This window comes from Populus euphratica, unplaced genomic scaffold (assembly GCF_000495115.2).
Source record: "Populus euphratica unplaced genomic scaffold, PopEup_1.0 scaffold1.1, whole genome shotgun sequence".
Taxonomy (NCBI): Eukaryota; Viridiplantae; Streptophyta; class Magnoliopsida; order Malpighiales; family Salicaceae; genus Populus; species Populus euphratica.
Genome location: NW_011499845.1, coordinates 7,631,015 through 7,654,833, shown reverse-complemented (window position 1 = coordinate 7,654,833; position 23,819 = coordinate 7,631,015). Strand labels below are relative to the sequence as shown.

Genomic DNA, 23,819 nt, shown 5'->3' with positions numbered 1-23,819 from the left:
AGGATGATTTTCTCAATCTTATGTGTTTTACGATGTATTATTTATTTATTTTACTTGTTATACGGATAAATCTAATTATTTTTCATTTATATTGTTTTTATTTTATCAGAAATATAATAATTTTGATCTCACATTTGTATGAAATTAAAGATGTTACAAGCTAGAATCATTTCATAAACCTACCCTATCAACTCGATTGACTAACAGTATCTATTGGCAAGTTTATAAATTTTAATCCTGGAATCACAACAAACAACAAATTTATAAGAACTAGAGGAACAATTAAAATAACTGGTTTAATTGCATCCACTCCTTGCTAGAGTGAATGAACACTCCAATTTCACTTTTTTAGTTCTTGAGGAGAAAAGGATGGGACGAATTATCCTCACTGACGGTTTAGACAAGTTCAGACTCGTACTTGGTTGTTGACAAAGAGGCAATGCCACGACCAAACACCTACGGTCGACGCACGCCGAAGAGAGTTAGCAACAACCCGGTTGGTTTTCCGGTGATACCGTATCCCTTTCTCCTTAAATTTATTTCGGGCTCTAGTCTATTATTTGGAGTCGTAGGATTGGATTTCTAGTGGTTTTGAGCCATTAGATTGATGAGATAAAGCTATATCTTATTCCTCGCCGGTGTCGCAACTTTCAATCTTAACCATCCACCCCATCTCCCCGGCACCAGAAAATGCCCTCTACCTCTTCACCTTCTCGATCATGGAAAAATCACGGGAAGACCCTGGTCTTCTGACAACGGAAGGATGGTGGTCACCTAAGAAGAAGGGAATGATTACCCCAATAATGTGATACTTTAATGATTACATCACCTTCCTTCCCCGCCCTTTTTAAAACATGGGTCCAGGCTTTGAAGCTTTTTAAGGTTGCGAGCGTGTTGTCGCAGTTGGACTTTATAGTAAGAAATGGACTGTGCAAAATTATTGGTTGTATAAGATTGAGATAATAGTACATTCTCTGAAGTTTTTTTTTTTTTTTTTTTTTTTTCCAGCAGTTCATTTGTCACTTATCTAGATATTTATACCCTGTATGTATTTAAAAAAAATGGCACGTGAGGATTATGTGCACATAAAATATTAAAATAATTTTTTAATTTTTTTTTATTAATATAAATATTTAAGTTAATTTACATGTATTTTAACTAATTTTACACATTCTAAAATTAATAATTATATAAATCTCTAATAATCATAAAAAGACACAAACCTATAATTATTAAAAAGCAATTTTAAAATCTGATTAAATGAGTTACCTATAAAAATTAATTATTATTTTATTCACAAGAATTTATTATTATTATTATTTATTTAAGAAAATGAGCTTTTGTACGTTTAGATTAGCGATCCTTTTATTCGGTCCAGCTAATAAATATATTGAGAATATGAGAAAATCATGTGTAATGACCAAGATAATTGAAAAATAAAAAGTAAAATATTAAATCAAATTAAGAAAAAAAATAACTAGAATAAAAATCCTAAAATTTGGAAAAGTTAAATTTTTTCTTCTTGTTGGTTATATTATTCAATTTATGAAACTGAATAAAAAATATATTAGATTTTTCGAGTAATTCGTTAAATGACACTTTCTCGATGCTATCCCACAAAAGACCTCACAATCCAGCAATAAAAGAAGGAATAAAATCAGGCCATGAGTTTTTCCTAAAATTCACTAAACATTTGAAAGTTTGGAAGATAGTTTTAGAAAACCATTTACATGAAACAAACATGGCCTGCAATCTATTTTCTGTTCGAAACTACGAAGATTAAGACTAATAACAAGATCAGCTTTGTGCCTATGCAAGTAAAAAGGTATTGCATGATCTATCATGATCTTGACCTGAGGGAAAGACCTGTTTCCACTTTCTTAATTTCAAAGATGAGCATCCTCCACATCTTGAGGACAAATATTTCAGCTTCTTCATGTAATATAGCCTGAAGCATCTCCAAAATTTGGGATGCCTTCACATGGTCTTGAGTACTCGACACGATGTAATCAACCAATGTGGTTTCTTCCTATCCCAAAAACTCTGTAATCTTCTTTGATATCCAAGGTCTCATTCTCTCATGAAGCTCATGCTGTGAAGGTGCAGAACATGAGAACATTAAAAAGCATGAACTTCGGGCATGGTAGTAAAAAATGAGGGGTTTAGAAGGGAAAGCAAATATTTGACACGATTTATTCCTAAGCAGTAAGAACTGTAAATAGAGTTGCTTACCTTGTCACACATGGCCCAATTTATCTCATACGAGAATTGCTCCTCCTTGGTCTTTGGGATCATATCAATCAATTGCTTCGCATCCAAAAGCTTCTGTTTATCTGCTGTCTTGACTTTATCTAGCCCATGTTCACGGTTTCGGTCCCTGTCCCATTCAAAAACCTTTTCTTTGTTATCATATCTGCTTGATTAATGTCATCATCATTACAGTCCCTGTCCCATTGGCTTGACCAATCATGAGAGCGTCTGCTTCTTTCTACATCAGGCTTCTCCTCTTTGGGAGTAACATTCAATATTCGCTTTGCAAATTCTGCAGCAGCAACAAGATTTGGTGGCTGTGCTCCAGAAACAGCATGATGGACAGCCTGCAACTCCTCATTTGAATAATCAATGGGAACCAGTGGCCTCATTTTTTTCTCCTTACGTGCATCATCATCCTCTTCATGGAAAACGGATGGGACAGCAGCTCATTTTCCAGAGCCAAACAAACCAAAGCCCGACTTTCTTGCAGGAACGCTACCACTCTGTTACGTATCTGATTCAGCTATCAATGCCATGTTTGATTCATCACCAGCACCATTTTGTAAAATCCCATCACCTGTCATGCAGAGCACGCCACCCAAAAACATTGGAGAAGTCTCACATTTTTTCCATTAAGAGATTTGGGGAACAACACGCTAACATTAAAAAAAAAAAAAGAAACAAATACAGATAAAAAAGTTTACCTGTGTGGTTTTCATACCAGAAACACCTTCATAATCTTTTTCAACAGCCTTCTCTGTACTTTCAATACCAGGTCCTTCGGTCAGACCCCTCATACCACTTCCATTCGAGACATGTCCAGACAAGAGTTTCAATGGATCTCTCTGTTTCTCCAGAAGCTTTTCTTCCTCGTCTCTCCTCTTGGTCTCAGCAATTTCTTCCTCTTGTTTGAGCCTGTCAGCCAAGTCATCCTCCTTCTCCAGTAGCCTCTTCCTTCACCTATCCTCTAAAAAACTTCTGTGCCACCTTTTTCTTGAATCATCATCTTCATCTTCCTTGTCATGAAGAATCTCCTTCACTTGCGTTCTCTTTCTGTATCCCTCTCCTTCTCATACTGCCTCTGTTTCTCCTTCTCTCTCTCCCTATACTCCCAATCTTTGAGGCATTCTTCATACGCATGCTCGGCCTCCTTAATCTTCCTTCTCTGCTCCCTCTCTTTCCTCACTCACTCTTATTCTGTTTCCCTTCCATATCTTTCAATTTCTCGTTCTTTTTCCCATTTTAGATCTTGTTCTCTTCTCTATCTCTACTTCTCCTGTCATATCCTCTACTCCTAAAGGGCGAGCTTGTTTCAGGCCTGTCCTGGTCATTTGCAGCTTTATTGCCACTAGTTGTCTCATCATCATTTGTACCACCGGCTGCATCTGCGAAATCATAAACATCAACAATTAACAGTTGAAGTTTGAAAAACAACCATCAGAACATAGACTAATAAAAGTAAACTGATGATGTATCATTGTAAGCACTCACAACTCCTCATTATGTCAGCATTAATATTAACATCTCTCGATTTAGAAATCAATTCAGAGTTTGGATTGACAGGACCATCTGCAGGAGCTTGTGAAGGTGGTGGAGGAGGAGGCAGAGGTTTGGTGTTTAACCTCTCTTCTATCATGCTAGTGAGCTTCTCCAGAGCCTCTCGATCACCTTCCTGTCCTCATCAGTCACATTACCAAAGTTAGCAAGGTCATGGTTTTCTTTGTTCTCCTTGTCACTATCATTGCTTGAGACATTGATGGAGGATATGGGAGGTTCGCCCTTCTCATTATCAATGCCTGTTCTATCCCCCCTGTCAGCCCCTGCAGCTTGAGTCTCTTTGAAAATCTTTGAGTTTTCAGTTTTCTTTTCAACATACCACTCCAGATATTCTTTAGTTGCTTGATCAACATTTAACTGTTAACCATGCAATAGAAAGGACAGTGATGAGATGCAAATGAATTAGTTAAAACAAATACAAAATAAAATGAAGAAAGACAACAGTTTATTAATGAAATATCCGCTACTTCTAATGAGTGATTCCTTGAAGCAGCCACAATATGAATGCTACACTGCTTTTATTTTCTAGTCCATATAGCCCCCTATTTCCCTTGAGAAAATCAAGTTGATGGTCAAGAGCGCTTCAAAACTGACAAGGGTATTATACAGAATAAGAATTCCACGCATTAGGTTCAAATTCTGAATTTATGTTAAAAAGTGGTTGCAACCAATAATTATTTGCCTCTCCCAAATTAAATTCTAATTTTATTTCAGATCTGGTGGCAAAATTTCCTTTTCTTTTTCCAATATTCTTTTTGGCCAAGCAAGGTTAAAATGAGTGAAGAATTTCTCAAGGATAGAAAATATTACAACAAAGGCATGCAATTAATTTTTACATCTTATCCACATGAAATTCCAGTGAAATACCTTCTGCCAAATTTGATGCCGAAGATTTCAAGATCTAAGACCTCCTATTTACTTGCTAACCAGAGATTTTCCTACAATAAACTCATTTACATGCCTGCCAAATAACAGAAAAGTTCAATTCAAATTGATACCAAACATTGAAAGTCATTGCCATTCATCACGTAATCAATGGTGTTTCCAGAATTTGAAGGGAAAAAATGACATACCTACATACCATTAGTTCTTGCCTATCAATGTTAAATTTAGTCAGCAATTGTAATGCTCGGAGAACCCCTTCGGCAGATTCAAATTCACAAAATCCAAAACCTCTAGGAGTTGCATTAGCATGATCTTGAGGGCGTCCCCAACTCTTGAAAGGTCCACACAGCTTCAGAAAGTGCAAAACCATAGATTTTGTCAGAATGAAAACTTCAATATTTTGACATGAACAAGGCTATTGGTAAAGCAAGAGGAAGCCTGATTGTGAAGCATAAATAGTGTAAGTGATGACATACCTGAAGGAGTGATGACATACAATCATTTCCACTGATGGTGCTATCTTGCCAACATAAACTGTGGTTTGTGGTTTCTCAGCTGGTGTCACAGAAGGAACTGCTGGCCTGATAATTTGGGAGATAACTGGGCGAACACCAGGAATCCCAGGAATAAGGGGCCAAGGCACTGCTGGAACCACACCGAATGCTCCAGGAGGGTGTGGAAGAAATAAGGGGCGAACCATCGCTGGATATGGGGAGGGATAGCTCAAGATAGCTGCAAAAAATAAAAATAAACATCCATGTAGACACATCAGAGCAGGTCTACGAATGAAATACAGAATGAAATCATGGTTCTCACCATTATGCATATGGGCAAAGAAGAATTTGAAAAGAATAATCAAGTGTTACCACACAATAAAAGCATATTAGAGATGGCACCATAGGCATCAACTATCACCAGCTGAACAGATAACCTGAGGGGAACATAAAGAAACATAGGATCGAGTTCATAAACATGGACTTGTGAAGTTGGCTTACCTCGTGCATCTGCTTGCAAGAAAGTAGTCTTTTCAAATCATCCCATGCACCAAATGTGGGATTTTGACATGCAGTAACATGAGTTTTGGAATATCTTGTGGGTACAAGGAAGGTAATAACACAGAAACTAGACTAGTATATTATTTGCAGTTTTAGTTTATCATCACTGTTAGTTGTTCAACGAAAGCAGGTAAACAACAAAAGAATAGCATGAGTGAGGGGAAGAAAGAAAAGGATTGATGGTAAATCGGAAGAATTGTGATACCTTAGAACACAAGGCCAGGGAGCGTTCAGTTGTTAACATGTTCTGCTGCTGGCAATTCATAGACAGGCCCATGAAATGAAAAGAATCCTTACAATTACCAGAACTAAAATAAACATGACATGATTCAGAAGGATATGATGGTTCAAGATTATGTTAGTACTCTTCTTTAATAAGCTCTAATAATACCGATTTTTTGGCTTTCACCTTGAATTTTTTTATTCCAGAGCAAAAAAGAAAAATCAAACAAAAACAGGCGAAATATGTGCATACCAAAAAAAGGAGTTGTAGAAGGTGATTGATGGTGTCTCGGTCTTAAAGAGCCTTCCAACTTTTCTCACCGTATTCGATCAAGACCACTGTAGGAGGAAAACATCCGGTCATCTATATCCCTTTCTGGAGGGTTTTGTTTTCTAAATTCCTCCACTACCCTATTTTAACTGAACACACTCCCCGTGTATTTAATTCAAAACTCATCGTTATCATTCAGTAATTAAAAGAGCACACAAATGAAATCAACAGGAAGAAAACAACAATATCTAATGATTAAACGATGAGATGGATGGACAGACAGACAGACAGATAGATTAAAAAAATAAAGAAAATAAAAAATTGGAAGAAGAGGAATAACCCACCAGGTGGTGGAGCGATGGTCCCTTGATAACCATTGGAGATGGGCTTGTAGGGTGGTCTCGGAATGTGAACTCCTGGCTGAACCTGATACGGCGCCATCATGGGGGGGACGCCAAAGCCAAAGCTATGGTTTTGATAAAATTGTGCAGCAACTGGACGTAATGAAGAGGCCGCGAGTAGGAGGTGATCGACGGCTTTGGTGTGATTGTGGCACCGGGTTGAGATGTTGGGTTATCATTGTTATTGTTATTAAGGGGTTCAGTTTCTAAGGAATTGGGGTCTGGAATGGCGGGAGAGGGAGCAGCAGATGAGGAAGGATCTTCCGTCATGAAGAGAGAGAGTACGAGGAGATCTGATCCGGCAAAGATATGCGCTCCTAACGTTGTTTGCCGTCACACTTATTACTGTTTGGTTAAGAAAAAAAATAGTGATTTATGCTGATAGGATCCACTAATTTTGCAACTGTGATGCAGGTTTTGTTGAAGCAGCATTCTCGTGGGTGAGGATTACTGTTTAATGAGGGCTTCACTGTTCACGCGAAGTCATTCTTCACTGTTTTGATCGGATTGTATCCGATTTAAAGTTAAAAATAAATTAAACCTGAAATAAAAATAAAAAAAAATATTTTTTTTATTTTTAATTATGTTTTATTTAAAAAAATAATATTAAATATAATTTAATAATACTATATAAATTAGATAAAAATTACTAGATGATGTAATATTTATATAATTTTATCACAATTCTAATTTTTTTTTAATTATATTTTATTTGTTTATTTACAAAATTTTATCATAATTTTAATTTTATTTCTAATTATATTTTATCTATTATTATTGTGTTATTAAGAGATTTGTGAAAACTGTAATCTTTATTGTATATATTTTATATGTAATGGAATTATAGATAATTTAATAAAAAAACTATATATTTTATATAAAATATTATTTATTTCATGATTTAATAATAATAATTAAATTTATAATATTTAAATTAAAAACTATCAATATTAATTTATTGTTAAAAAAAAAAGAGACACTAGGTTAATAATGCTCAATCATGTATAATAAAATTTAATGTTATGGGTTTAATACAATTGAAAATTTAGATATTAATTTTGAAACTGAAACAAATATTTAATCTGTTTCTACCCTATCATGAGCTAGGTTAATAAATTCTTGCTGATAAATTTGAAGTGAGAAGCACTTGCACAACATTTTTCTCTCAATAAATTTTGCAAACTAATACCGTATGAACAAAAATTCTCACTGGAAAAATATTTTGGCGACGAGCAACAAATAACCAAGTAGAATAAACACACACCAAATGAAGAAATTGGACGTCATGTTGAAAAGAAACTGGGAAAGAGCATAAATGAAGGAAACTGGCCATGATGTTGAGTCCTCGTAGTGTTAATATCTAATTATTAACTGATAGATTAAACGAACTCTGCATATTGAAAAAGTTCAATGAAACTGAAAATGATTGCGAAAAGGGACGTGAAAAATGGGTATATATAGGGGAAAAAAGAAAGACGAATGGTTTGAGCAAGATGCGCTCGGCACCGTTTAGGGTATCAATGAAATTACAACATGCCTGCCAAAAATCGTGAGCCACTGACTGGTTTGTATGAAGCCTAAAACACTAAGCAGGAATTTTCATCCCCAAGTAATTGTGCTTTGGAAAAGCAGTAAGAGATGCAATATGAGTGGCAAAATTCTCAGAAGAGAAAAAGGACTGGTTGATTGGACATTCAATGCCCTAGCTCTAATCTATGTGCACATGAGATAAATTGATCCCGGAGCCAGAAGATTAATCCTCAGTTGCATTTTCCAAAGCCTACAAAATAAAATGCCGAACAATTAAATACCAAGGGAGAGGAAGACACTGCCAGTTTTTGGGACGAAAGAATCTTCATTGGAGTGCAGCTGCTAAACCCTCACTGCATGTTTTCCTGAATTTGCTCTTGCAACTCTATCGTCTTAGTGTCCATCACCTTTACACCAAATCATATAGCTGGTTATGGTTTGGAAGAGGTAATCACAAATCTGATCTACCCCCACCAATAATCTCATCCCTATCTATGAAACGCTCAAGCAGCTCTTTCTCTTTCAAAACTAAGCACTCATCAGCCTTCCCAAACCAGCCATAGCGGTGCTTGGCAACATAATCATAGACAGCATCCCTGATAGGAGTTGGAACTATCAAGAGTGTGCTCAGAGCAGAGTAAGGCAGAGGCAAGTATGACATTACTCTCAGTGCAGCTGCAGGGCCACATACACAGAGTAGCTAAGGCTCAAGTTTTTGTTGTCAAGAAAAAAAAGAGGGAAGCTTGAAAAGGAGAAAAAAAAAAACAGTAGTGAACAGAGAAGCCACTCATGAATTCACATGCCAATATTGAAAAATTTGCCACGTTAAGAGAAATAGCTTATGAGTCACTGGAACTGAATTCACTAGTAGATGAAATCAATCTCTAGGACTTCTAGCAGTTTACAGAAATGAAGCTGTTCATTTTCTGGTGTAACATGTTGTTCCGTGAAAAAAAAAAAATCCTTGGTTCAACTGTGCAGACATTTCTCGCTTCTGTTCAGATGTGCTACAAAGATAAGCTGATGAAACAGGAAAGAAACTATCACCAATTTACCACTGCCTGGACAGGGGTATCAATTCACAAGAACTTCTGATAGTCTCACTAATGCAGCAATCTGTTGTTCTATATTTGATAATCAATTGGCATTGTCTTTGAAGATTGTTACGTCTTTTGACTCTTTTCTATGACAAAACTAGAACTTGGACTGCTTAAAAGGGAAAAAAAAGGGAGACAATGAGAGCTTCAGTATAGATCATCTTCTTTCAAATGTTGATCAGTCTAACTGACCTAAATGTGAAAATTCAAATAGGGCAATGTTCATGAGTCTTCAATCATTAAAGTAACTTTTTGCTTATCCATCATGAAAAGCCCCAACAATTCTATAGGGAATAAGATCTCTTGTAAAGTAATAACACGAGAAACTCAGTTACCACCTAACCAGCTGTGGTTAAAGAAGAAAAACTAAATGATTTGGCAATTGGCATTGCAGAGTATACGTGTGAATATTTCCTACAGCACAACACAATCTCACTTAGTAGCACAACTACTTCTCATCTTAGTAAGGTAGGCTATCAATAAACATCAATTTCCATGAACGCGGAAAACTAGCAATGGAGAAGCTGGCATAAGATGGATGAAGAGTGAATAAATGACAGAAAACTAACCAGTGGAAGCTTGGTGGTATGATCCTGGACCTTCAATGAAGAGAAAGCGACGGAGAACATCCTCTCGGTTGAGACCACAGAGTGCCAAATATGGTTCAGCAGCCTTAGATTGCAGGCAACAGAACTTAATCTTCCCGTATTTGTCTGCTTCAATCACCCACTTCACCCCTGTAAAACTGGAAGGTGTGAGAGAGAGCATGAAATAACTTAATTGCTTGGGACTTAAGACCCGCATTTTTGGTACAAGATCACCAAAAAACTGGAAGAAAAAAAAAACAGCACAAGCAATTGATTTTAATGAACATAAAAGTGCAAGCATGTATTTGTCAATATTATAATAAAGGGAAAGTAAGATCTGATTAAAAACAAACTGTTTTCTTTACTGACATTTTTGAACTGTGATTAAAAGCAGACTGCTGGGGCACATTTAGGCAGTGTTCGAAAAGCGATTGAAAAAGAGGTTTTCTAAAAATTTAATTTTTTTTCTATATTTTAGATTGTTTTAATGTATTATTATATTAAAAATATTTTTTAAAAAAATAAAAAAAATTATTTTTATTGTTTCAAAATGAAAAACTTTGAAAAATAATCATCACAAACACCCCCATTAGATATTGGATAGCATTAAAACAAACATCCATTTAGGAGATATACGATACAGTATAATACACAGTACACTGTAATGAGGAAAGGAATAGAGATCGGGGCTGGGATTGGGGGTAATGGAAATGCGGAGGAAGCATATACACTGTGAGAAATGATAAACCGATAGGTAGCAGGTGCGTAAGTGTACCTCGGTGGCAGAGATGGCAGACAGCATCATAGACGACGACACGAGGCTGAAGGAGAGTGGGGAGTGTGGCCACTGGCTTCACGGTGGAAGCAACGGTTGGGTACAATAGCTCTTCTTCTGCGCTGACGTCCGTTGATGATTTTGATGAAAACCAGCCGCAGCCAGATTTTAATGGAGATGATGAGGAAGAAGAGAAAAACGGAGCCAGTTTTCTAATCCGTCTGACCACCATCGTCGTCGACATCATCAGAGACTGTTGTTAATCTTCAGTTCTAGAACGAATATACTAGTAATTAGCTGTAATTTGTGTTGGGTTTGTTTAATTAAGATGGAGACGCTGTCAAGGGTCGAGTACTCTCCAGAACCACGAGGGTTGAAACAAGGCCTATGATTTTGCGTTTCAACCGGGTGTCTAGACATCCGTTCGGATGTTTGTATTACTTTGTGCTTTTCTTTTTAGTTAAGTTATATGTAGGCAATGGTAGATCCCCGATAAATTACGAGAGGTGTTGATCCTTGAACCCTGTTTTTTGCTTTTTATTTAGTTTTAAAACAAAAATTTTATTATTTTATCGTTTTAAAAAATAAAAAATATTATTTAAATATATTTTAAATCTAAAAAATATTTTAAAAAATAATCTTTACAATGTATTCAAACTTATATATATTTAACAAATTTAAACTCTGATGATACCAAATGAAAAATATTTTAAAAAAATATAATAAGACAGTGCAACAAATTCTTGATATATAATATATTTTTAAAAAATCTTATTATATAATAAACATCTAAGGAAAAAATTGATAAAAATATAAAAAATTAATAAATACTCAATATTAAATAATAATTTTTTTTTAAAAAAAAACAAAGGGACATAAATATAAACCAAAATGCTAAGAAAAAGCCTAGACACGAGTGGCTCCGCATAGAGGCCCTTTTTAAAAAAACCATGGCTGGGGCATGGACTTGTGAAAACCCGCGCTCCTAAGCCATTTTTTTTGGTTGAAGGGTACACCCGTTATTATTTTGATTAACATCCTAGTTTTTGTCGTGGACACGAGTTTTCACCTGTGAAGGGCCATTTATCCTCTAATTTCGTCAAATTCATTTAATTGACTGGCAAACAAATTGAATGTCGACATGGAGAAATTAGAGAAGCATGTAGTTTTGTATCTGAAACTACTATCTTGTGTTTTCGGATTATCGAAGACGGAAATAATTTAAACGCAATTTCGTAGGAACAGTTCTATTTTATTTTCCGCAGGAAGTACAAACGTGGAAATGAAGGAGAAAATTGGAACGGGGAATGAAAAATGTTTTCTGTAACTAAACAGGGCTTAAATTCTCTAGGTTTTTTTTTTTTTCATATTATTCGATTAAATAGTTCTAATAGAAGTTTCTATTGCCTTTTAGACAATCTAGGGAAAACGACGGTGGAATGAACTGCTTCTCTCGCTTGTCTTCCTGTATACTTGGAAGGACAAGCCATTTCATAGCGAAGGGGACTCCTAAGGCGTCACATCAATCCCGTATTCCCTTTTGGAGAAGGAGCTTCGAACAGTCCGGCCTCCATCTAGAATTTCTCTCCACCAGATTTCGCATTCAGTGCTACTCGTCTCGAAAGCCGAGTTTAAAAGCTTCGATTAGGAAAAAGAAGGATTCTCAGCCAACGACAGTCATGGACCACGAGAAGGATGCTTTCTTCGTTGTGCGGAAAGGAGATGTTGTCGGTGTTTATAAGAATTTTGCTGACTGCGAGGCCCAACTTGGAACTTCGGTAATTATTCTCTTCAACTGTCACCCTATTATCTATGTTTTCATTTTAGATGCTTCTATATGTCAATTACTATTTTGAGATGTATCAGAAGGAGGAGTTGCCAGTGTTCTGTTTTTTTCGTTTCTTTTTTAATTGTGATGGAGGTTAAAACATCACTCCTTGTTAAATCTTGCAGCATCTGAAAGTTTATGGTAGGATATTGAATGATCTGGGCCAGCCAGTTTAACTATAGTTCTGCTGCTTTTTACATGATCTTTTTCAAATTTCCGCTTCACATCTGAGGCATTTCTGCCTTGCTCTTCATTCATTAATCTGTCAGAATATCTGTCCTATTGGATCTGCAACGCAGATCTCCGCACCAGAATATCTTTGTTATTTGCACCAGGAGTCCTTCAAGTTGTTTTTTATGGATATTCAAACTTGGTAATTATTGCGTGTTGAGTCCCTTCATCATGATACATCTTGAAAAGATGTAAAGTATCACCCACAATCCTTAACCCTTATTTTGAGCTGAAGAACGTTTTCCTTCTACTTTCTCTAGTTTCAAGGTGCCTCATACCGACATGCCTGAAAGGTTATGAGTTAGTACACCATTTTGTTGAGCGGTTGATTGGTAGGAGATGGTGATAATAATATGTTTTCTTTATTTCTTCCTTTCCTGGACTTATGTTTAATGATAACCTTAGAATTAGATTCCGATGCAGTTTATAAACTATACAGATGTTAGCTTGGATTAGCTTCTAAGATGTGTGGCCTTTTTCTGCTGTTAGATATTGGACCCTCCTGTGAGTGTCTACAAGGGTTACTCTTTATCCAAGGACTCTGAGGCATATCTTGTTTCCCATGGGCTTCAGAATGCTTTATACACTATCACAGCTGCAGATCTGAAAGAGGATCTTTTTGGCATGCTCATTCCTTGCCCTTTCCAGGTGTGTTGAATTCAATCATCACCTCATGAAATTGAAATAACTTTTCTATTTACTAGTTAGACTATATGTGATTTGTAGTCTTTATTTATTAATTACTTTGCAAGATTAAAGACAGACAAAAAATAACAACTTTAATTCTATCTGCTAAGGCAATAAAGTGAGGATATATGATGCTCCCTCTACCACGCTTTGATTATCCACTCTTGGATTTCCATCTATTTTTCAAAATATTATTTATTGCTTTTGTGGTGTGTATACTCTCAAATATATCCCTGTCTTAGAAAGTGTACAAGTCCATGTATTTTTTTAAATGGAGTTGTAATTAATCGAATAATCAAGGATAAGATAAGAAAATCCATAAACTTACCAAACATGGTTTTCAACACAACTGCAAGGTTATACAGTGTACTTTCAAGATTCTGCACTCTTTCTTCCAAGATTCTATCCTCTGCAACCCTTTTTTCACCTCCTTTTCTTGCTCTTTCGTTTTTTTACTCAATCCGCTGCTAAATTTTTTTTCACACTTTTGCTAGAAGCAAACTTTGAGAGGTGGATCCCCACTTGTATTTTGTTCTTATTCCTTCTTCCATCTCTTGCTTCAATTCCTACCCTTGTCCTGGATCAATCGGCTTATGAGCAATCTTGATAAGACAACTAAAATAAAATCTCATCTGTGATGCGATTGTTTCATGTTTGTTTTTAGAATCCTCCACCTCTTTTATTTAGAGTTCTATATTTTGTTTATAAATCACTAATCCCTTCTAGATAATTTTTTTTTTGGAATAATATAACATCATTTTTAAAGACAATGATGATTTCATATTATATAAGAAAAGCCCAATGTTGAGTACAGTCGTGCTTATGTGACTGGAGAACATGAACCAGAGTATGGTGTAATTGTTCACGAGTTAAGCTTAGGAGGCTAAGCTTGACTAGAGATTGACTGAACTTGGATGCTATGTTTTGAATCATACCTAACTCAAATTTCTTAGAGCTAGTTCTGGCTTCGCTTAGTTCAACTTGGCTCATTTATAGCCTCAGGTTGTGGTTTCTTTAAATTTAAAGAACAGACTAAGCATTCCTATTTCCAGGATGTGATTTAGTTCTGAAGGATGGATTGGATATGGAGAGTTCCAATAAGATTTCTTTCTTGAACAAAAATCCATTTATTTATTTATTTCATCTATTCCAGTCCTAAGATCTGGTTCTTATATGTTAGTGGTCATATATGTCTCATTCTACCTTAGTTTGACATTGAGAATTTTCCTTGGAGCAGATTGAGGGTTCATGGAAGGCCAAACATGAGAACATCACCAACTTGTACGAAGAAGCTAAGAAGCTGAAGAATAGTTTTCTTTCTTTCCACATCAGTCATGTTCCTCGGGTTAGTGCAGTTTTTTATGCCTGCGCTCCTGGGGCTGATATTAGTATTTTGTGGATCGTATAGAATGAGTATTAAATGCTGTCTTAGTCTATCATTATCTCTATCTAAAAGGACATATGCTATAAACGCAATTTGGAAGAGTGCCAAATGATCTCGAACTGCATTGAGAATTAGTGTGCTTGTTCATGCTACTTGTCTCGCAAACAATCTCGCACTGCATAGTGATGTGCTGTGTGTGTTGATTGTATAATGCTGAATCCAAACGAAGTTGACTTTTGTTTGTTGTATCTACATGTAAGGGTGGAATCTATTTTAAATTGGCTATAACCAATCCGTGTGTGCTGGGTAGGTTTGAGGTTTACAATTTGGCTGAATAGACCTGCCAAAAATCATTCTTTTCAGAGAAAAAAAAACCTGATCAAACATCTTAATCCAACCAAGGATTGAGGTTTTAAGATTTACGGTATTTACTTCTGCATAATGGGTTGATTTTAAAATACAAAATGAGCCACTACTGTGAATTTGAACTTGGAGCATTTTGTACTGGTAATGAGACTATGTTTAGCAGTAAGTCAGCATAGTACAATGTGTAAAATTTTGCTGCAGATGCTTCTTCAGTCTTGCTGGTTAATTTTCTGACCTTGTTATGTTCTACAGGAATATAATTCAGAGGCTGATTCTCAAGCGAACCTGGCCATCAGACTTGCCGGTAAGATTTCACGTTTCATTCCTTATAGCCCAAGCTAGCTATATATCACTTTAGTTTCGTAGTTTGTTAAAATTAGAAGGCTCTCTTTCTGTTGCAGATGGTGAAGTTCAAGAGGAGTTTGAGTAGTATTTGTCTAATGGAGGTACCTACTACATACATATCATTTGAATCAGAAATCAAGTACTGTATTTTCCTGTTTATCCATTGTTCTTCGGGCTAAAAGATTTTGTCAGAGGTCGTGGTGAGAGGATCAAACCACAACTCCTGGTTGCCGGTGCAGTTGCAATGATTGGAGCTCATTGCAAAACTTTTTCCTGCAAAATCAGCTCGTTCAGTTACAATGATTGGCATGGGCATAATTTTAGCGAAATGCCCTCATGTGTGCATTGTTAAAGATCCATAATTCCATATTTAGACATTGTTCTATACAGCTCCCGTTTGTTGTGGATGGTACAATACTCCATGGACCATGATCATATCACTTGTATGGATAGGGTAATAATAATTAGAGAAAATCTCAAGTGATGGACAAACCTCCTACATAGATGTATTTTCAGGCGCGTCTGCCTGTTTAAACGAAAACATATATCATATTGCTTTCTTTTTGGTTTTGACCTGTTTCAAGGTGCTTAAGGTGTCAAGGTAAATCCAGAATCTAGCAATTATGATTTAAATTAAATTTTATTTATAAATAACTTGTTTTGATTTCGTTTAAGGATTTTATTACAGTGATCCAATTTCCTTGGAGTAGAATTTTAGGATTTTTTTTAAAATATATATATATATATATATATTATCAGAATTGAACGAGATAATAGTATATATCAGGACAGAATTCCATTGACTGTATTCGAGTGAAAAATAGAAGCAAATTTCAAGTTGAGAGTCTCTCATCAAGGTATACTAACAGGTTCATTACCAAGTTATTGGTGAAAGGTGTAAAATAAATTCGGAGAACAAATTAGCCAAACAGAGCAAAGAAAATCTTCCAATATATTTGAAACGGTGAATGCCACAGAGCCACTAGGAACACTTCATATTACAGAGACAAGTTTTGAAAGTTAGACTAAAAACTCTTAATTCTTTCTAACCTAATTCTTTCCAACCCAAAAATCTAATGCGTGAAGTCGTGAAAAGGCTGGGATAATACGACCAGAAAAGTTGACTGATTTCGAAGATTTAGTGTTCCAGATGAACTAGAATGGGGTCGGAAGAACACAAATTAGAACAGACTGCTAGTGAAGCTACCGAACTCCGCATTGCGGTTTGAATAATGGAAATACCAGAGCTCAGCTCTCTTTTGCTGAAGCCACAGTAGTTTTCAATCCATATTTAGTGAACACATCTGTTAGCACTGCCTTCTCCTTTATCCTCAACCTGCATTTTGTTCAAGATTAACAAATACATTAAAAAAAGAAAGTAATGCCGCTGGTAGACCCCAAGATACAGGAAATCACCTCTTTGCAGACCCTGGGATGTCCAACTTCGGAACCTTCTTTGCCCCTCCTTTTGCTACTATCTTTTTCTTAGAAGAACGTTTTTTACGTTGTTTCCTTGGGGAAAGTGAATCAGTTGCTGCTTCCATACTTGGTTCTGAACTATCATAACTGTTCAAGTCTGATTTGCTTACAGATTCCACGTTCTCTGTTATATCTTCTAGCTCCTCACCCAGGTCATCAGATTCAAATATTTCAGAGACTGTTTCTTCAGGGAAAGAATCATCCATTTTGAAATCAGCATTTCTCTCTCCTTCTGTGACAGAATTCATCGATAGGGGATCATCAAAAGAATCATCCATGCCATCAGATTTAGACATGTCAGAGGCGAAGCTGCCAGCTGACTCATCATCAGAAGATGATAAAGAGCTTGAATTTTTCATCTCACATTTTATCTGCTTCTGAATCTTGCCAAATGCTATACTTTGCTTGGAAAATTGTTGCACAAACCTGTCATGATAGGAATACATTTCAGATAAAAAAATTCAGTTCTAATCAATCAGATGAGTTCACACAGGTTGATGAGATGAACTGTGCTCCACTGGATGTATATTGGAAGACTTCGGGATAATTTTCTTGATACAACAATGATCCAGAATGCAAAATATTGTGGGATTGTCTGTTAAAACTACACATGGTGGCTTATCCATACAGTTAGACCGTGAATTTTTCGCCATGTTTTGATTGACAACTTCTCAGACAACAAGACATGTTTAACGCTCTTTCTAGGAATTTCAATAGATGAAACAAAACATTCAATTTTAAAGGTCTGTACAAAGTGAAATTTTGGTTCTCCATCTTAAATTCCCCCCCCCCCCCAGCCCTTTCCAAGCGAAAGAGTGAAGAGAGTTTGTCTAAGATGTACAAACTTGCAACATGGCATCTACCTTGTGGGTTTACCATTCATCTACTATGATATTTTGATTATAAACAAAAAAAACATATATTTACCTAGCAGCATGCTCCTCTGACTTGAAATCAACAAAAGCAAAGCCCTTGCATATAGGATCTTTTGTCTTCTTGTTTCCAGAAACAGCTGGGATTATATTAATAATACCTTGAACATCTTTAAAAGCTGTTTTCAAATCTCTGTGGATGTTCTTCTTCTTCGGAAGGTTGATGACATGCACACGAATGCCAGTTGGAATAACATCGGGTGCTGCATTGATCCAGTATGGTTGTGCAAAATCAGACCCAAGTTAAATGGACTACACATTGTTTACCACTTTCATATTGTAAAAACAATTAATGATACTAAATGCATTTTGAAAACAAACTAGCAATTTACCACATCATGCTCCTCCAAACACTAATAAGAAGTACAATAAAATGAAATCTAGAAGAACAACATCAACATCTATTCATGGGAAATCTGGAAAGAGATGCAGGCACTTGGCAATTATGTGGTTGGCAAATATATGCAGCAAGCTAGAGTTACAGATTCCCACTTCCATTTAGCTTATTAATAGTACATCGTTTACTTTTTGTTTTTGCTAATTCCAGAGCTCTGTAAAAATAAAATAAAAATGATCATAGGTGGGATGACATCACAGCCCCGGTGTGGAGCTAGGCTGACTATTAGCCGAGCATCTTCCTTTAATTAAGTTTTGAAAACCCCCTTTTCTTTCTTTTCATTGACAACTTTGGCTGCAGATACTTCACTAAAAAGTTATTCAAAGCAGCCAAGGACTCATTGTCCTAAATCCCACATTACTTGTTCGAGATGGCATTCACATGAAAGTTCCACTAAAGCATAATCGAAGACATTTCCATTTCAAGTGGAGAGACCAAATACTTAAACAGTATGTGTACTTCAGGCAATGTCTATGAAAACTCTCCTATCAATGTATACTGTAAGCTAACTTTTAATTGCAATGCTGAAAGCATAAAGCTATTCTCTATGTGTACATTTCATAAAATTGTTGAAGTATCTAGAACTGGTATAAAAACTTTAATTCCTATTTCAGTGTTGCGTATTTCAATCACTGTATGTCCAAGTTTTGATAAAAAAAAAGAACAGAAACAGTAAAAAGACTCAGGTTTCTTTCTTTGTTTGCTTTTTTTAATAAACAAAAATGGGTAATGGGCATCAGAAGAACACAATACAAGGGAACATTTCCCTATTCTTTGAACCCGTATCCCCATTTTCATCTCAAAGGAAGCTCAAAATGAGAACCTGCAATTAAGAAGTCCATCCAAACTCAGACCTTTTCAGAAGTCCCACCGGGACATTATTTATTGAACTTCATTAGTAAATTGCCATCTCATAGTAAATCTCGAAAAAAGTATCTAGTAAGTGAATTTTGCACCGGCACATTGTTTTTTTCCTCGGCCGAGGGCATGAGCTTCTTTATCTTGTCTCGAATCAAGGTTCTAGAATTCATCAATTAGGAAATTCAGTTGCCAGAGTAGTGCTGGTGACATGTTTTCTTGGCACTATTTTTTTCTTCAGTACGAGGCCAGCTTTACTTGAGGACTTATATTATTAACCAGCATTTCCTTCTTTTTGCTGATATTACAGCACCGACCCAATATAGACAATTAGACGGACAACCCAATTTCCAACCTTAATAAATCTTACTTTTTACATAGGAGCTGGGAAAAATGCAAATATGGATGCAATTATTCATGGCTGCCATAACTGACGGTAGAACTCAAAGAAAAAATGGAAAAGAAGAAGAAGAGAGCAGCACTGACCCTTCCTTGGTTGATGGTGAGTCTTGTTGGGTGCGGGTGCAGCAGGATTAGGATATTTGAGGTTATTAATATTAGCAGCCTGAGCAAGTCTGCTCTGCTCAATTTCTTCAAGCAGCTTGTCTTCAAGACGAGTATCATAAACTTTGCTCCCACCAAACCCACGTGGTTTTGTCTCAAGCCACTTCTTCATCTTCCCAAATGGCATAAACTCTTCTTCATCTTCATCTTCATCTTCATCTACATAATCAAGCTCATCATCGTCAAAATCACCATATTCATCATCGAGGTCGCTCACGACAGCTGGAGGAGCAATGCTTTCCTTTCGTCGAGCATGTAGACGACAAGACGTCAAACTAGTAGCAGATGTTTTATAGTGGAAATGAGAATGATGGGCGTGATTGATTTTGAAGACTGAGTGTTGGGTGTGAAGAGTTTTGTTCGGATTTCCCGGGATTAAATCACAGTAAGAAGAATGGATGAAAGACACTGGGTTGCCCAAGCCCATCACCATCCTCAACATTTCCTTCTCCTCCCTCCTCCTATGCTGATAGTTCTGCCATCATATCTCACACATATCTCTTTCGTCGTCTGTCTTGTTAGATTTCTATCCATATCCGTTTGCGGCCTTGGTGTCGTGGTCTCGTCGGTTATCACGGCCCATTTAAACGGCCCAATTAAGAGGCCCAAGACCCAATCCAAAACCCAATAACTTCTTGATTTGTTTCCTGCGCGTCTTGTCACGTGCGCTGGAAGATCACAATCAACCGCATGTACTGAGTCCTTGTGGTGGCATCATCTTAAATGACAAATAATTGACAAGCACATAAAGAAAAATAGAAATTGACCGCTCGTGAGAAAATATTGATTAGAAATTTGACAACGCATTTAATAATCATCAGAGCGCCACGACAGCATGCATGCCTCACAATAGGGGTTTAGGTGGAATCTACAAATTCCAGCCTCCTCCAAGCATAAATTCACTGTTAGGCAACTTAATAATTATCACGGGTGATGCTAATTAAATTTAACCAAATATTAACAAGCCGCCCAGTTCCAACTAGCCGTTCGAGAAAGCGATAACTTTCGTTTTCGGTGCTGTTGTTTAAAAGCGTGTTTATTTTTAAGAAAAATACTAAAATAATATTTTTTTATTTTTTAAAATTATTTTTTAACATCAACACCAAGTTAAAATAATCTAAAAATAATTTTAAATAAAAATAAAAATAATTCAAAATATTTTAAACAAACAACTAGAATATATGGAAGCTAAAAGGGTTGATGATAGTTAAGAAATCATTGGAATTCAAACCTCGTCAGGAGGATCAAGGTTTTTTTTATTTTTATGAATTCTTAGTTTTGACGTGGTTAGTGATTGATATAAATAGGCATCTTAATTTTGACATGAAAACACTAACTTTAGAACATCTATGATCACAACAAAAGAAAAAAAAGAACAGAGTAGCTAATGTGGAATCATATGCAATTGATTATACTCTTAATACTTTTGCCAGGATCGTGATTATTGTTCATGAGACTTTGTCAAAAAATTCAAGACAGCCGCCCAAACCTAACGTTCAAAACCACGATTCAACGGGGCTAGACTTGTTGAGTGTCTACCGCACCGCCGACGTCCAAAAGGTGCCCATGGGTCCGATTATACATGCTTGTTTGGTGAACTTTGGGGATGGATGGGAACATATACCAGTTTTCTAAGGCCCAATAAAACAAGACTCGTTTGATTTCATTTTCACAATCTAGGGAGGCATTTCAAAACCCCCCCTCCACTTTGTCTATCCAAAGGAGAAAGAAAGAATAAAAAAAACCGAAAGAGGAAAAAAAAATAAAAATGTTAAGCTACTTTTGATAGTCTCTTTGAGAGGCAAATAATAGATAGAAAGGGGAAAACAGTCATGAAAATGATGTTTCCACTTTCTATTTAAGAAATCAACGTTTATGCGATTGCAAAATTTAAAGATTTAGCTCCCATCACTAATAGAATATTTAAATTTGTTGGTATTGAAGATTTTTTAATCGTGTTTATACTTATATTCCGTTAGCAATAAACTTGCTGATGTGATTATGAACAGAAATTATACATTGAAAAAACTATTATAAGTGATTTGTAGTCTATCAATAATAATCTTTATTATATTTGCAAACACATATTAGACCGGTTATAGAAAGATAATATTTATAGTTTGTTGACGAGGAAAAAAGTGTGTAATTATTCGTTTAAAAATAGTAAAAAAATAAATAAATTCGAGCGAGATGTTATTCATATCACAACCTTCTTGTTTTTATTTTTTATTTTTTTCGACGATGACAATTTATGATGAGATGGAACAGCATGGAGATAAATAATTACAGGAAAAGAGGGGCAGGTGATCGTAGCCGTATAAAATGTGTATTTTGTTCCCTGTCCACCCGTGACCGCTAACGTTTATGAAAAGCTACCCAAAAAAACAACACAAACAAGATATTTCCACTCACGAAATAAGGACAAAGAGATGGCGAGGCTCGTAAGGGGCGTGCTCTGCCTGTTCTAGGTGGAACAAGCAACAGAAATATGCTCGAGTTTATGAGTCATCACCAGTCCAAGAAACCAATCTGTTAGGCATAAAGATAGAATCTTTATATTCATCCTCATATCCCTGTCAACTATTCAGTTTGGTCTCTATATTTTAAATTTGGTCAATTAGGCCTTGGATTTTCTGATTTGTTAATTAGCGCTGTGTTTTTAATTTGATTATTAATCAGGCCTGTTAATTCATGCTGTTCAGTTTTACCCCAGAGACCCTTCTGGTAATAAATGATTGATTCTCACAATACAAAAAACAAGGATTTAAATTCATATCATCCTGACACACCCGAGTGCAGATCTCCTTTAATGGAAGCGAGGTTTGCCGTAAAGAAAGGTGAAGTGATGTGAAGAAAAGGGTTTATTCATTGTGTCTGCCACTTGATCCATGGTGCATAAAAGCTACGCTTGCGCAGCTTCCTTGAAATTGTATCTATACGGATGAAAATCAATTTTTATGAGAAGACGAGCAGGCTGTTCCCAGATTAAAAGCGATGTGCAATGCCCTGGATGTCTACAATACCTTCCGAAATATTGAGAAAAGAGTCGCAAAAACCCTGAAAGAACACCGAGCTGACGGCCCTCGTGTTTTATTTTTACGTGCGAGGAAAACAGTGCTAATTAACCCTTGATTCATGAATACACAACAAATAAGTAAGAGATTCAATCGATAATTATGACGAATAGGACAATTTTGCAATCATCGATTAGGAAAGGCAGTACAATTATTTCAATGCATATCGGAGGCAGGTAGATAATTAATCATTTCAAATAGATTACGTGCTGCTTTTAATTGGGAGTTCAAAATGTTAAATCACATCCAAGATAGGAGAGAGAGGCAGCGCTAAACAGCATGGTTTCCTTTATATCGTTTCACTAACTGTGCAGAAACTTTTCAAGAGTTCTCTATGTGATATCATTGCCCAATGTTTCGCCAAAAGTTGAGAGAAGTTCGAGTGAGCTTTCATCATTTCACCTTTCATAAAATATTTCACTTTACAATGGCAACTACGATACAGCTGTTACCCCTCCAGAGTTATTAACAGTGCTGCATGTATGTACCACTCCCTTCTGTAAGATCTATATATCCTCTACGAGATACGTGTCTCATTCTATCCCTATAAAAAATATAATCAACAGCGATGGCGTTAGAAACTTGAGGGACCAATGTTACTGACCCTCGACGAGAGATTTCCTACAGTGTGGTGATCTCCTTATATGTATTATCGTTTATAGCATCATTTTCTTCGTTTTTCTAGCTAGATTTTAGTCGTCTTTTTAGCTTTAGTCAAAAAATTCTCCGAACAATGGCGTTAAAGATATGCCTTTGTGTAAGAAAATAAATTGTTAAAATGGTTAGATAGAATCTATCATGTCTTCTTTTCTGGCTTTGGGAGCAAAGAGAGTAACCATATTCTGTTTAGTCACAAAAGATAGCCTTTTACATTAAGCTCCATTTCGGAGTTTTCAAGCTTCTGGCCCAATTTTTTAGCGCATACTTTTAATAAATAATACACAAACACTTGCGTCAATAAAAAATAGTCTTGCGTTTTGATGTTATACTTGCTGAAACTTGTTCGAATCTTACCTTTGCAGCAGGAGTTTTCTTTCCCCA

General features: G+C 36.1%; 3 protein-coding genes and 1 pseudogene across 3 annotated transcripts; 1 reads left to right on the top strand and 3 right to left on the bottom strand.

The window, feature by feature from the left end:
* Nucleotides 1–1,666: 1,666 nt before the first annotated feature.
* LOC105126499 (RNA-binding protein 25-like) lies at nucleotides 1,667–7,060 on the bottom strand (annotated as a pseudogene).
* A 1,218-nt stretch (nucleotides 7,061–8,278) lies between these two features.
* LOC105126506 (Putative thiol-disulfide oxidoreductase DCC) lies at nucleotides 8,279–11,124 on the bottom strand. The gene is made up of 3 exons (XM_011027383.1): nucleotides 10,634–11,124; nucleotides 9,841–10,008; nucleotides 8,279–8,849 (listed from the first exon to the last, which is right to left on the bottom strand). Exons 1-3 carry the CDS (start codon nucleotides 10,878–10,880, stop codon nucleotides 8,626–8,628), a joined length of 639 nt encoding a protein of 212 aa, XP_011025685.1. The 5' UTR covers nucleotides 10,881–11,124; the 3' UTR covers nucleotides 8,279–8,625.
* A 583-nt stretch (nucleotides 11,125–11,707) lies between these two features.
* LOC105126491 (uncharacterized) lies at nucleotides 11,708–16,057 on the top strand. Its single transcript, XM_011027364.1, has 5 exons — nucleotides 11,708–12,411; nucleotides 13,182–13,340; nucleotides 14,617–14,724; nucleotides 15,382–15,433; nucleotides 15,531–16,057. Exons 1-5 carry the CDS (start codon nucleotides 12,073–12,075, stop codon nucleotides 15,557–15,559), a joined length of 687 nt encoding a protein of 228 aa, XP_011025666.1. The 5' UTR covers nucleotides 11,708–12,072; the 3' UTR covers nucleotides 15,560–16,057.
* Nucleotides 16,058–16,397: 340 nt separating this feature from the next.
* LOC105126485 (RNA-binding (RRM/RBD/RNP motifs) family protein) lies at nucleotides 16,398–20,208 on the bottom strand. Its single transcript, XM_011027352.1, has 4 exons — nucleotides 19,627–20,208; nucleotides 17,881–18,088; nucleotides 16,891–17,379; nucleotides 16,398–16,810 (listed from the first exon to the last, which is right to left on the bottom strand). Exons 1-4 carry the CDS (start codon nucleotides 20,144–20,146, stop codon nucleotides 16,723–16,725), a joined length of 1,305 nt encoding a protein of 434 aa, XP_011025654.1. The 5' UTR covers nucleotides 20,147–20,208; the 3' UTR covers nucleotides 16,398–16,722.
* Between the last annotated feature and the right edge of the window lie 3,611 nt (nucleotides 20,209–23,819).

What these genes read in the sequence shown, in the direction of transcription:
- LOC105126506 (XM_011027383.1), bottom strand. Translation starts at nt 10,880, where the DNA reads ATGATGTCGACGACGATGGTGGTCAGACGGATTAGAAAACTGGCTCCG. An exon ending in CTGCCATCTCTGCCACCGAG is followed by an intron (nt 10,009 to 10,633) that starts GTACACTTACGC and finishes CCAGTTTTACAG; the next exon opens with GGGTGAAGTGGGTGATTGAA. An exon ending in ATACCACCAAGCTTCCACTG is followed by an intron (nt 8,850 to 9,840) that starts GTTAGTTTTCTG and finishes GTGGCCCTGCAG; the next exon opens with CTGCACTGAGAGTAATGTCA.
- LOC105126491 (XM_011027364.1), top strand. Translation starts at nt 12,073, where the DNA reads ATGAACTGCTTCTCTCGCTTGTCTTCCTGTATACTTGGAAGGACAAGC. An exon ending in AGGCCCAACTTGGAACTTCG is followed by an intron (nt 12,412 to 13,181) that starts GTAATTATTCTC and finishes TTCTGCTGTTAG; the next exon opens with ATATTGGACCCTCCTGTGAG. An exon ending in ACATCAGTCATGTTCCTCGG is followed by an intron (nt 14,725 to 15,381) that starts GTTAGTGCAGTT and finishes TATGTTCTACAG; the next exon opens with GAATATAATTCAGAGGCTGA.
- LOC105126485 (XM_011027352.1), bottom strand. Translation starts at nt 20,146, where the DNA reads ATGTTGAGGATGGTGATGGGCTTGGGCAACCCAGTGTCTTTCATCCAT. An exon ending in TCACCATCAACCAAGGAAGG is followed by an intron (nt 18,089 to 19,626) that starts GTCAGTGCTGCT and finishes GGATCAATGCAG; the next exon opens with CACCCGATGTTATTCCAACT. An exon ending in ATCCCAGGGTCTGCAAAGAG is followed by an intron (nt 16,811 to 16,890) that starts GTGATTTCCTGT and finishes AACAAAATGCAG; the next exon opens with GTTGAGGATAAAGGAGAAGG.